General features: G+C 38.9%; 1 protein-coding gene across 1 annotated transcript in view; it reads right to left on the bottom strand.

The window, feature by feature from the left end:
- SLC5A5 (solute carrier family 5 member 5) overlaps positions 1 to 14,496 on the bottom strand; it is a 31,807-nt gene that overhangs the window by 2,812 nt on the left and 14,499 nt on the right. The window contains exons 7-14 of the mRNA XM_075190750.1: positions 13,492 to 13,621; positions 13,000 to 13,088; positions 12,797 to 12,909; positions 10,487 to 10,557; positions 10,321 to 10,407; positions 2,991 to 3,184; positions 1,754 to 1,857; positions 1,574 to 1,674 (exon numbers count right to left, since the gene is read on the bottom strand). Coding sequence (XP_075046851.1) covers positions 1,574 to 1,674; positions 1,754 to 1,857; positions 2,991 to 3,184; positions 10,321 to 10,407; positions 10,487 to 10,557; positions 12,797 to 12,909; positions 13,000 to 13,088; positions 13,492 to 13,621 — 889 coding nt within the window. The remainder of the gene's footprint in view (positions 1 to 1,573; positions 1,675 to 1,753; positions 1,858 to 2,990; positions 3,185 to 10,320; positions 10,408 to 10,486; positions 10,558 to 12,796; positions 12,910 to 12,999; positions 13,089 to 13,491; positions 13,622 to 14,496) is intronic.

Below are 14,496 nucleotides of genomic sequence, written 5' to 3'. Positions count from 1 at the left end.
CACCTCTGAAGCTTATAAGTGTTTTCTGCATTGACTGTTGTGAAGGAGCTCCTATATCCCCGATGATGACGGAGCTTGAGCCACTCATAATGGCCACTAGCATTCCACTGCTGTTTATATGCGCCAAACTTTTGCGCAGATTAAAATATGAACTGCCTGAAAGCCAGAGCATTTCAAACAAAGAAATTGTCTCACATGTGGCATTTGGCAGAGAGCATTGCAAACAAAAGAAAACATGTGCTCACAGGACAGGAAGTCACAGCTAAGAAACACAGAGCAGTGAGTCATCATTTCAGGCAGTTTCCAATTGTGGGAGGTGTAGTAAAGCTAACAACCCCTACCTGAAGCAATGAATCCTGGGTAAAGGTTTATAAGGTTCCTTCCCTCATCTCCCTCTCTCTCTATGCTTGTTCTGTATTATCCTTTGGTCTGAACACATGTTTCTATTTTACACACGCCAGACATTTATCTTTAAACACATCCTGTTTGTACAAATCCAATTCAAACACACATAAACATGTGCTTGCTTAAACACATTTCTATTTACACACATAAACGTGCTTGCTTAAACACATTTTTCTACACATTTAAACACACATAAACATGTGCTTGCTTAAACACATTTCTCTTTACACATTTAAACACACACAAACATGTGCTTAACCTCACTACACTACCCTATTACCACTTGTTATACAACTACCCCTTGACCAACATTGTTGTGTGACAGGATCATTCAGCTTTTGAGTCACTTTTACCTTTGCAGTCTGGCTGGGCCGACTGCAAATGTAGACTTAACCTCATGTGTCAAACTCCCATTGTCCCTTGTAATAGATTGTAAGCTTGCGAGCAGGGCCTTCTCACCTCTTTGTCTGTTTTACCCAGTTTGTTTATTAGTTTACTATGTTTGTCCCCAATTGTAAAGCGCTATGGAATATGTTGGCGCTATATAAATAAATGATGACGATGCTTGCAATCTTACTTTCTGTCTCTTTCTCATTTAAAACACATATTCTTCCTATTTAAACACAAACATGAGCTTGCTTAAAACACATTCTTTCTCTTTTTCTTGTTACATCTAAACACACACTACACAAAAGAGCCACACACTCATATACATTTCTGTCTTACAGCATATACACTGATACATATATATATATAACAGAATTGGATATTATAAGTTTTAACATCATGTCTGTTAAATCTATAATGTATTATCTGTATTGTATGTATGCATTTATGTATTGCATGTTTGATTATCTTTGTAAGGTAAAAGACTTGATGAATGGATGTTTATATAGATAATGCAGTATAGTGAGGGGAGACAGACATAATACTGGTTATGTGGATAAGGCCTTATCCTAGGACAACAATAACATAGCAAGCCTATTTAACTTTTCACTTCCATAATTATATTCACTTTTCCAGTTCATTTATAAAACAGACAAAAATAAATTAATAAATTCCTACCCTTTCTCTCTAGTTATGCAACCCCTTGCCAGCAGGTTGTTAATTGTTTTTGTTTTGGTAAGTTTTATGTCAAATTAATAAATCTATCATCTTAATCACAAACCTTCTCAGCATCAGCTTTCTCCTCCATTGATTTCAAACAGGATCCTTTTATTGTGTCCCACCAAAGCAAGCCAGGCGCTAATGTTTCTCTTTTTGTAGGACCTGCATCACAGGGAAGAGATTATTTTTTTCTTTAACTTGAGTGGATAACCCCTTCTATCTAAGTTAAAAGTTGTGTTACCTGTCAGCTGGCTGATGACAGCTCCACTTATAATTGTACTAAGGGTTCCTAAGGCACCATAATACAGGTAGGACAAAGAGTAGAATTCATCAGCAATGCTAGTCCTGTGCAGGAGAAAAAAAAAACTTAACCAACACTGTCTATTTCTGCAGCTGGATTAGTGAATCTGATATTTGTGTGATTATCTGTGATTATTTATACATTGACTTATTTTATAGCAGTGTAGGTCAGTGAACAGACTTTTGCAGGCCATGTGCATAAATCCGAAATCTATTAATAATGACACAACATACATGTGATTTATCCTTGAGCTTACATTGTGCCATCTTCAGACTGCAGTAAAAAGTGCTTAGGTTTGTTTACACCCACTTCTACAAACCATAGACAGTTTAATTTAATTAATCCAGAATCAGACATGTTACTATAAAAAAGTAGGCAATACATTAAGCACCACTTCCTGTTTTGCTTTAAGGTTTTTCTAAAGCCAAATCTAATTTGTGGATGAAGGGTCTAATTGTTGTTCTGTTTTTATGCATGAATTGTTTTTTTGTATGATTTGTTATACTGACTCGCTCTGCAAAGTTTTGTAGCACCTAACAAATAAGTGATGATGATTAAAAAAGTTCATTTAAAAAAAAAAACAGTGATTGTAGAGCGTGAGCCTCAATTGTATGTCAAAGCCATATTGCACAAATGACAAACTGATTTTGTGTGTGGCCAGCATTGAGTTTATTGGACTTGCTTAATAAAATATATTTAGGTCAAATTATAACCAAAGATCTACAAAGTGCTAAGATATTTATACCTATTATTACAGCTATCAGATTTAGGGGTATATTTACTAAACTACGGGTTTGAATAGCAAACAATATAGCAAACAATCAGATTCTGGCTGTCATTTTGTAGAATGCACTAAACAAATGATAACTAAAATCTGATTGGTTGCTATAGGCAACACCTCCACTTTTTCCACTTTAGTAAATATACCCTGTAATGTTTTTGGATTCAATAGCAGATTATCAAGTGGTTTGAGTATGATTTGTGATGAAAATACTTTTATTTTACAATTTACCTTTCCTTTTATGAAAGCATACTATCAATTATCTATGGTATAGTAAAAACATCTTCTGAATGTTTTTAAATGCATAGACCTCTCTTACCCATGTTTGTCTTTTATGTATGGGGAAGATTTACATAGGTTCCTTCATACTGTGTGAACCTTTAATACATCTCTCACCTGTGTAGAGTAGTTGTAATGTTTCTTGGTGATACTGAACCATAGATGATCCCTTGGCTAGAGTTATAAAGAGGACAGTGTTCTGCATAGGTGGGCAGAACTCCCATTATTTCTGGGGATGGTGGATAAAGGGTACCTCCAACAGCTACCCAGACAGACAGACTAAAGCCCACAGCAAGACCCGAGAACACACCCTGAAGATAGGAAATTAGAAATGAGAACATGCAAAGAACATTTATGCACACAGCATAGTTACATAACTCATATCAATAATATGTAATATAAATTTACACATGCTGTATTGACCAGACAATCTATATTATAACTTTTTGTTTTTGCCTAGTTCCCTTTTATAAACTCCTTGTTTGATATTTTCACTGAACTCAGAATCATCTGAAAGAGCCACATGACTAACACCTTAAAATAAATATCTTTTCCCTTTTGTTCAAGGAAGCGTGGGACTCAAAGTGTAGTTTTGTAGTCATAAGTTGTAAGTGATAGAAGCACTTAATTTACCATTTGTCAGGTGTATATCTGTCTGTTGTAGAATAGGGGCTTCAAAAATTGGCCTAGCACAGAGCAGCAAGTATAGACTTACTCTTAAAGCTTGCAGTCTCTGATTTGTCACAGGCTGAAAAAAACTAAGACCATGTTATTTGATTTTATGTTTACCCTTTGCATGTTACACTTCTCAGGAGATTTCTATCGGTCATTGTTAGAACTGGCCTTCCCAAGGCACAGAGAACCGCTGCAAGGCGGTATGGATTTTGCTGCCAGAGGTCTGCAGGTCACGGCCCTTAGGTTAGCCCTCTGACAAGATAGGTGATAAACAGTTGGTAAGAGACCAAGCCTGCACAAAGGAGAGCAGACTCTGTAGTAGTAGTGTAGTACAGGGAGGCAAAGCAGGATTTAGTTAGCTGAAGTGGTACAGCACACACAGAAGAATCCTAAGCCGTAGACAAGGGAACACCGGGTCGGATACACTGAAGAAACACCGCATACAGGAGAGTCGCTGGGTTGGATACACTGGAGCATCAAATGCAGAGTAGTCCGTATGGATAGCAGGGATGGATACACAGTAGCACAGACCAGCAAATTTTTTACAGAATTTGTTTAGTATATCTGGAGCATGGAGATCTCTAGCAGGGATTCAAGAATGTCCCTCGGGGCCATACCCTTTCCAGTCGACTAAAAATTGGAGGGTACCTCTGGAAACACTTAAGTTTAAGATTTCCTTGACCTCATATTCTTGATCCTGTACGGAAACAGCCGAAGAAGACTATTTGGGACAAGAGAACTTGTGAATGACAAGTAGCTTTAGAAGGGAGTCGTGAAAAACATTAGGTATTCTCAAAGAGGGAGGTAATTCCAATCTAAACGCCATCAGTTTGAGGACATCCATGATTTTAAAGGGACAATAAATCGAGGAGCAACTTTCCTGGAAGGAAACTGCAAGCGAAGATTACGGGTGGATAACCAAACATTATCCCCTGGAGATAGCAGAGGAGCAGGTCTTCTCTTCTTATAAAATTACTTTTTGCTGGAGGTGGAGGTCTGAAATAATCTCTACTAGATTTGGGCCCGCCAAGAAGAAAAATTCTGCAGAAGAGAATCTACAGAAGGAACTCAGATGGGTGGTAACTCAGAGAACGAAGGAAGTTTGGGATAAAAACCTTGAAGGGCTAAAAAGTAGAGAATGCAGTTGACTCATGACAATGATTATTATGGGCGAATTCTGCCCAGAGTAGTAGATCAACCCAGTTGTCCTGTTTTGCTGAGATGTAACACCCAAAGAACTTCTCGAGCCCTTGATTGGTTCTCTCTGTCAGACCATTTTTTTGGGGATGGTAGGCAGAAGAGAAGTTTAATTTGATTCCACATACACGACAAAATGCTCTCCAAAATCTTGCTACAAATTGAGTTTCCCGGTCAGATACAATCACATTTGGGTATCCATTGAGACAAAAGATTTCCTTTAAAGTATCAAAATGGGCAGCTCGACAGAAACAATCTGTGATGACCCACGCCACGGTGCATCCTTTGAAACAAGGCCAATCGGTAATAAAGTCCATTGAAAGATGACTCCAAGGACAATCTGGAATCGGAAGCAGATGCAAAAGCGAATTTGCTGCGACAAATTTCGCAACATCAGACTGTAAGGAAGGCCATCAGTAGCTGCAGAGTATGAGATCCTTAGTCTCCTTGTTCCCATAATGATCAGCAAAGCATGAAGCAGCTGAGGGATCTTTAGAGTAGAAGTGGTAGCCATTATGCCATCAGGATTGATAATTGGTCCTGTAATATCCGATTCTTCATAATCAATAGGGTCAAATGAACAAGAAAGAGCACCTGCTTTTTTATTCTTGGAAGCAGTCCTGAATGTAATAACCATATCAAAACAAGAGAAAAATAGAGACCACCTGGCCTGTCGATGGTTCAATCATGATGCGGATTGCAGGTACAGGAGGTTTTTATGATCCATGTAGATGGTTACAGGGAACTGGACTCCTTCTAGATGATGTCTCCACTCTTGTGCCAGTTTAATAGCAATAAGTTCCCTGTGTCCGATTAAATAGTTATCCTCAGCTGCCGACAATTTCCGAAAAAATAAGCCAGAGGGACAACGTTTCCCAGATTTATTTTTTTTGAGACAGGATAGCTCCAACATCGATAGAAGAGGCATCAATCCCCCCCCCCCTCAAAAAAAAAATTAAGAGCGGAATTAGGCTGCTGGAAAATAGGGAAGCTGTTTTTTCTCAAAGATGCAGGAGACATGTTCTTGATGAGAAATAATATCGGAAGAGAATATGAGGATGTCATCTAAGTATATGAACTGATAAAGAATGTCTCAAAAAATTTAATTTGCAAAATTTTGAAAAACAGCAGGGTCATCACTAGATATTCGAAATGACCGTCATGCATATTAAATGCTGTATTCCATTCATTACCATGCTTGATACAAATTTAATTTTACGCCCCTCTGAGGTCCAACTTAGTAAATAAATTAACTCCTTTGATCCTATCAAATAATTCAGAAATCAAAGGTAAAGGATATTTATTCTTCATGGTGATTGCATTACGTGCCCGATAGTCAATGCATGGGTGAAGACAGCAAGCTTTTTTCTTTACAAAAAAGAATCCGGCGCTGGCAGGTGAAGAAGACATTCTGATGAAACCTCATCTCAAATTATCTTCTATTTAGGCAGACATGGCCTGTGATTTAGGTTGGGTCAGACTGCTACTTGGCCACAGAGTGGCATCTTGTCGGGTAGTAGTTTGACTGTGCAATCCCAGGGTCTATGTGGTGGTAGCTTGGAGGCGTTCTGGTCGTAGATTGCATCAGCATAGGAGTGGTACTAAGGAGGAATATCAGAAGACAATTCAGAAGTTGGAGAAGCCTCTTCCTGGCGCAATACCACTCTTTGCAAGCAATGAGAATGACAAGAGGGTCCCCAAAACAGGACTTGACCCGGTGTCATTCCAGATTCGGGGAATGAAGTCTCAACCAAGGAAGTATCAGTAGGTTAATAGATTCAGGTATGACCTTCCTCAACTTGACCCTTCAGATGCTTCAAGAGATCCTTCAGAGAGCGATTACAAGCTACATCCATCATAGGGGTCAGAGCAAACTTACGCTTCTCAGAAGATTTCTATCGGTCAGTGTTAGCGCTGGTCTTCCCAAGGCGCGGAGTCTAACAAACCCCCCAGTCTTCACCAAGAACTTCCGCAAGGCAGGAAGGTTTGCAGGTCGTGGCCCTTAGGTTAACCCACTGAGGTGATAGATGGTTGGTAGGAGACAAAGCCTGGAAAAGAGTGAGCAGACTCTATAGTGGTAGTGTAGTACATTGAGGCAAAGCAGGCTTTAACTGAAGTGGTACAGCACACACAGAAGAATCCTAAGTCGTATTCAGTAGAACACCGTGTTGCATACACTGAAGAAACACTGCACACAGGAGAGTCGCTGGGTCGGATACACTGGATCACCGACAGCAGGGTGGTCACTATGGATAGCCGGGTCAGGATACACTGAAGCACTGACATCAGAGTAGTCAGTATGGATAGCCGGATCGGATACACTGTGTTACTTCTCACTGGAGACTCCTATTAGTCAGTGTTATCGTAGGCCTTCCCAAGGCGCAGTGTCTAACGGACCCCTGGTCTTCACCAAGAATCGCCGCAAGGCAGAATGGGTTTTGCTGCTGGAGTAGCGCAGGTCACGGCCCTTAGGTTAGCCCCCTGAGGTAATAGGTGAGAGGCTGTAGATGAGGGATTCAGAGAGCAGACTCTGTAGCGGTATAGTAGTAGTATGGTATGGCAGGATTGTTTTGCTGAGGTAGATCAGCACATAAAGAAGAATCCCGTCACGTCTCAGTGGAACACCGGGTTGGATACACTGAAGAGATACCACATACAGAAGAGTTGCAGGGTCGGATACCTGATACCCAGAGAGCGGAATGGTCAATACGGATAGCCGGGTCGGATAGACGGGAGCACAGCCAGCAGAGTAGTCAGTATGAATAGCTGGCTTGGATACACTGGAGCACAGGCAGCAGAGTAGTCAGTAAGAATAGCCATGTTGGATACACAGGAGCACAGGCAACAGAGTAGTTAATTTGGATAGCCGGGTCGGGTACTTGGAAGCACAGGCAGTAGAGTAGTACAGAAGCAGTGGTCTAACAAGCCGGTGGTCATACACAGAGGAACACCAGAAAGCAGCACAGGATACACAGAGGGGGCCAGACGCCAAGCTGTAACTTGTTGCTCTGACACAGGTAGTGTGTCAGAGCGTGCAAGATATAGGAGAAAGGAATTCAAATTCCCCGCCTCTGGGTTACATGACCGCAGCCGCGCACCCGGAAAAACAGCAGCAGCTGCAATCGAGAGGAGCAAGGGTTAGGTAAGTCTCTTACACACTGGAGCACAGACAGCAGAGTAGTCAGTATGGATAGCCGGGTCGGATACACAGAAGCACAGGCAGCAGAATGGATGTCCACAAGTAGAGGTCTAACAAGCCAATAGATCATACACAGGGAAACACCAGAATGTAGCGCAATGCTACACAGGGAAAGCCAGATGCCAAGTGATAACTTGTTGCTCTAACAAAGCTGCAGTGTCAAAGTGTGCTTTATATAGTCTGTAGATTGTATATGCTGCCTCCCATCCCCGATCATATGAACTCCCGAACCAGGAAGTCCTGACCTGTACAAAGAGGCAGGGGAATCAGCAGAACAGGAGTGTGAAGCAGGAACGTGGGGCAGGTAAGTTTCTAACATTGCAGCACCTGCTATACTGACATATTACTCACACCATCCATCTCTGGTAGATATCCTCATTCCTGATCAATTCAGGAATTCCTAATCAATTCAAGAATAGTTATTAGGAGGCTGATGCAGAGTTGATCAGAACATATTTCCACCAAATTGGTAGCATACGTATGTGCTTGGTTTAAAAGAGGTCAACATCATTAGCGTATATTTGCAACTGCCCCCTAGCAGGTGCAAATGCCTCCAAACAGGTGTATATGTCTGTTTCTGCAGGTCATTGATAACACCCTTAGTTGATTAACTGTACCCTGCGTTTACATGCCCCTTTACTGTTCCACCTCTCCTGTAGTAAGGAGTTGCAAGTGCCAGATACTTTGAAATCTGCATTGGCGCATATGTGTATGTTTTTTATTTTTGGGCATGTGTAATGTAAATTTAATAATTTACGCTATGCAAACTGGCATACATACAACGCAGCATCAGGCCCAAGTCTAAAAAGAAAACAGGACTAGATCTCAAATATAAAGGGATTAATCTTCAAGACTGGATCTGATGTTATCTAGTATTGTGCCATTTAATCAACTAATGGGCTATATTTATTACTAGCTGAAGTACCCGGCGTTGCCCGTATTTAAATCTTCAGGTTATTAAGTTAACAATGAGTTGGATGTAACTGTCAAAATTTTAAAAATAATTAACAGCTTAGATGCTCTACCAACACACCCATTAGATTGCTGCCTTGTGTCATTTTTGTATTTCTATTAAATGTTTTCCAAATCTATCCAGTGGAAGGCTCAGAACAGGCTCCCCGGGTCAAAGTTCTGCCGAGCATACACCAACAGGAGGTCCAACCAAGACCCTAACCCCCTTAAAACCTGCCCAGGATCCAACTAGACCACCTCACGTTGGTTTCATCCCAATCAGTGCAGGGGTTTCTGAATGTATAACCGGACAGACAAACAAACCAAATCCATCCAGTGAAAGGCTCAGAACAGGCTCTCTGGGTCAAAGTTTTGCCCAGCGTACAACGGAAGGTCCAAGCGGGACCTTAACCCCCTTAAAACCTGGCCAGGATCCAACTGGACCACCTTGCGTTGGTTTCATCCTAATCAGTGCAGGGGTGTCCGAATGCAAACAGAGATGCTGAAACTGGTTGCAGCTAACATTTGCTGGAATTTATCAAATTTTAGATCAATTTAAAAATTTACCAGGTTCAAACTGATTTGACTATGTTTCAGTCAATTTATACATAATCAAGCCAGTTTGCACACGTTCAAGCTACATTTGATACATTTTGGTGAGCTATGAACGCAGTGCTTGAGGTGTGATTTTTTTTTTTTTTTAAAAAAAAATTAAATTAAAAATATATTTTAAAATGTGTTTTAAAAAAATTTAAAACACTAAATCTAATGCTAACGCTGAATATGAGCTTCAGTCACAATTGCCAAACCTTGAGCACAAATGAAACACAAGCAAAAAATGTTGAACCACATATTTGAATTAAGGTCTATTGACAATTGTACATGAACATGTTTATGGTCATCATACTAATGAAATTAAATTGAAATTTTAATATGTTTGAAATCTGTCTTTCAGCATCCCTATACCTGACTACAATAAAAAGATATGTAAATAGGCAACATTTACTGTGTGTTACATTAACAGTATGTCACAACTGTATAGATTCTTCTCAGTTCAACTTTTTAGATATGTCTATAAAGTTATCCATCTTCTGGGTAACTCTAAATATTATTGAAATACACACTACACTCCTGAGATATATCCTGTGATATCATCAAATTGTTTTATAATGATCATGTGAGATTACAGCTGTAATTTAAATACTGTCTAAGGCATTATAGCATGAAGTAATAAACAGAGAAAGAGGGGCACACATTTATAACTCAGGATGACAGCTGGAGAAATTTTACTTGAGACAGATGCTTAATATTTATATAGTTATTATACAGAAAGAGCAACATTCCAACATCACCCCATACAGTCACATGTACATACAACATCTTCCCTATGCCACATTAAATACAGTATTGGGAATATATACATACAGCAGTGTTGCAAGAGATGGTAAACATTCCCAGCATAAAAGCCCCAAGCAACGGGCCACTTATTACTCCCATTACTGTAAAGGAGCCCTGTGAAAGAGAAGCAAACAGTTAAAGGATGAATAAATAGAGGCATGCTCCATTCTCCCCCACACTTTACTACAAGTACCTGAAGAACGCCACTACCAAGCAATGATGATAAGGCAGCTACTATAATACATGAGCACCCATAAAGCAGAGCTGAGGAAGAGAAAAATGAATCAGTCACCCATATTACAGTGCTTAAAGATTTTATTACAAATGTATTCATTAATAACACCTATCTATATTAATACACAACAAATTAATGGGGTCTTGGAATTGTCTTCAATGCTAACAATACTCTTATAACCAATCAGGGTGACAATAAGGGAAGGAAAATAGTCAATGACTACACTAATAGGCACCTAGCGATAGCAGGATAGAATGGGAAGGCGAGGAGCGTATTATATTCACAAGCAAAACAAGTGACAAGATTACCTGTCTGAACCGAATCATGTGTGTATAATAATGTAATCTAAATACATAAATGAGGCTGTAATAAGCAGTTTTTTCAAAGAAAAATGGAAAAGCTCTACATTAGTCATGACATTGAAGTGACACATTTCTATCTCAGCACCCATATTCTTCTATTTTGCACTTAGGCACTTGTCAAACTGGGAAGTAGGTAAGGTTCTAGGTAACATGAAATAGGCTGCACGCCTGCATTTCTGCTGTTATTAAACGAGTCTCAGTATCTCAAAACTACTTCATACCCTGCATTTTATTTATGACTGGGAACCGAAGTTACAAACCTTAATCCTACATTTGCCTAATTAGTCTTCATATTCCATAATGTATAAAAGGTAAAGGGAAGGCCTATCTTCTTTTTTGTATGTAGAGGAAGGGGCAATGCCCTGTTGTCATGCCACCACGTCTCCATAGAATGAGAGATACATAATGAGGTTGGGCAAACATTAATTGAGTACAGCAAAGGCACGTTCACTTAAGCATAGCATGTCCCTTGGTGATGCACCCTAATGAGACTTGGAGACATCCTGAGATATGCTTTTTAGGAGGCATATATATTATGACTACTGGAAGCCAAGTGTAAAGATATGTAATAATGATGATGACACTGCAACACTATTCATCCACTTTTGACTGTCTATTTATGTACTAACCTCTCCAGCTAATAGTACATCCATGTTATTCTGTATTTTTGAATTACTTATTTGTCATTTCCATTTGGAATACTGTGAGAAGAAGACTAATTGGATTTTTAAAAGTGTAAACAACGGTGTTGGTCTTACGTTTTATATTTAAAATCTAACTTTGACGTTGACTAATAACACTGTCATGACACTTCATTACGTTGTATTGTGCACACATAGGGTAATGTGACTCATTTACTACTAACACTGTCAAGCGTCACCTCTATGCTATTATGGGGCATAGGTATATGCATTTGTATGCTTGACGTATGCCTGACACAGAAATATGTGTTTTGAGTTTGACACAAATAAGCAAGCTTTTTTGGTGACAGAATCTTTACGCGAAAAATGCTCTTAATGAGGCCCTAACTGTCTCAAGAGTACTATAATGTAAGATCTATCATGAACTGGTCATTCTCTGCACTTTGTTGTCATGTCTACATTTATATTATCTACATTCCATGTCCCTGTTTTATGTATGTGCTCTTTTCCCAACTGTACAGCACTACGGAGCACTGTGGCGCCTTACAAATCTACGATAATAATATCTACTGTACATCGGTAATATTTGACATAATATTAATAATAATATTAATAATAATAATAATAATTAGTGACACTTTTTATTTAATAACAGCTGACTTACATTTAGTTCTCAATGCCTAATTTCTATACACAAGAGCATAGCACCATATGTGTCCTCTATACAGGAACAAATCTTTTCAAACTGGGGATGTCCATGGCAAGTAGTAGTAGTTGGCACAACTGTAAATATTATTAGAGAATACATATTGCTACAGGAGTCTCAGCCCATCAGAGCATGGCATCATTTACCAAGAAACACTTGTTCTTACATGTTTAGATCTCAGCGTTGTGGGATATGGCCCTGCTTGTTATTTAAATTAAGGTAGTTATCTTAAGAAATTGTTGAGAACAACATGAAAAATCTAAAAACATAATTCAAACAAGTTTAAAATACATTTTCCATACTGTGGTGATATAATCAGTGGAATAGCAATTGCACTAGTTTGAAACACTTAAATAAGCCTAATGTAAATGTTTGTTATACCATATATGGAGCAGCACGGGGGCAAAATGGTTAACATTGCTACAGTGCAGCACCTGGGAAATCAACCAAAGCACTATGTGTGTGTAGTTTGTATCTTCTCTCTGTGCTCACGTGGATTCGCTCAGGGTCCTCCCACAGTACAAAAAAATATGCTGGCAAATTATTTTGAGACACTCACAAAGCCCCTTTGAAATTAATAATAGCTTTTTCATAGAAATCTGTGGCATCCTTGGCTTAATGATGTCCTCAACTGTCACTGCAGCCATAGCATTGATACTTGTAGATACTGTGCTGGAGAGGAAAGAACAACAAATGATTAAGGGTACATACCTACAATAATATTTATATAAATGTATTTTTAATGTTTGTAATGCATTGTACCTGAGGGTCCCACTGTATGCACTGGCAAGGAAGAGCCCTGGGATACCTGGATAATGTTCAAATATCTCCAACACCAAGTATGGCATGTACTATAATAGAACAAGGCATGAATCATTTTTTTGTATGCCCACTTTTTGCCTTTCTTTTTCTCTATCTACTATTTTCTTACTATTTTCCTATATTATTGCAAATGATATTATGAACAGATTTTGTTAGTCTTACCTGCAGAACAAGCCATTTGGCATGTTTGAGCAAATATCTACTAAAAACAGGTAGCTACAGAGACATGTAATAATGTTTTATGAAATTCCTGTTTAACATTCAGTTAACTCACTAAACCCACTCACTCTATAAAACAGATACAAGTATGGACCTAGCCTGTAAATTATTACTTTATTCCTGAGAATTCCTCATATATTAAAGTCAATATGGTAGAGATTAATTTTTTCAAAGCAAGTCACAATAATTTTACCTCCTTAAATGGATAACTACCTGGTCAGGAGTAGAGATATGTCCAGCCAGAAGAGGGTCACAGTTCAAGTAGAATGTGAACATTATAATGCCACAGGTGACCGCACTTGACACGATGACGCAAAGGACCACTTGATTCACCAGTATTGCTCTGTGAGAAAAGAAACTCAGGCTCCAATCAACCAAGACCAGTAGCAAAAGAAGAAGAAGTGTTAGGTTAATAGGACTTTAACAGTTTAGAAATTATTGACTGATTGTACATTTGAATTTAGTAATGCAGCTATTGTTACCTGTATTTTTGATTTTTGAGGGGCACTGTAAAGGTGGGAATTTAAGACTTTCCCGTAAGTATTTTAATATGTGTGAACAGCAAGTTCTTTAAACCAGTACTTAATATTTCATTGTTGTCGGAGACATGCTAGATGTATTTTGTATTTTCTGCTGGAGACAAAGATTCTCATTGATACTACAAATCTGATAGAGTGCATAATTGTGTGTACCCTTACAAAATGGCAAAATGCAAATAATTGCTTGATGATCACTTTTAGCCTGAGATATTGCATGCTCCTTTACATACTTAACAGTGTGCAGTTCTCTGTCTTTAATTCACTATTACCTTAGTATGGAAGTTACACTGCTTATTTTATATGCATTTTAATATTTTTCAGTTTACCATTTGAATACATGAATGAATGCACATAGTATGCAAGCACCTTCTCCATTACTATTCCAGGTTTCACCTTCACACTAGAGATGAGTGAAATTGCAGCACCATTTTACGCAAATCAAGATTTGCTGTGCAACAAGCTATTTTGCAGAAGTGCAAAGTTCCCACAATACAATCTTTGAGTTCCACTTCACCATTCCCTGGATTGCCATTCAGCACTGTATATGTAAGTTTATATTTTGCTAAATTTATAGTCTGAAAATCAGGCAAATTTTAGTCCAGGGGACAAGACTCGACAAAGCAGTCTATTTTAAAGGAAAAAAAAATGCAGGTGACCTAGCCCAAGGTAGCCCACTCTA

Source organism: Mixophyes fleayi, chromosome 1, assembly GCF_038048845.1.
Source record: "Mixophyes fleayi isolate aMixFle1 chromosome 1, aMixFle1.hap1, whole genome shotgun sequence".
NCBI lineage: Eukaryota > Metazoa > Chordata > Amphibia > Anura > Limnodynastidae > Mixophyes > Mixophyes fleayi.
This window is presented reverse-complemented; position numbering and strand designations above follow the sequence as displayed.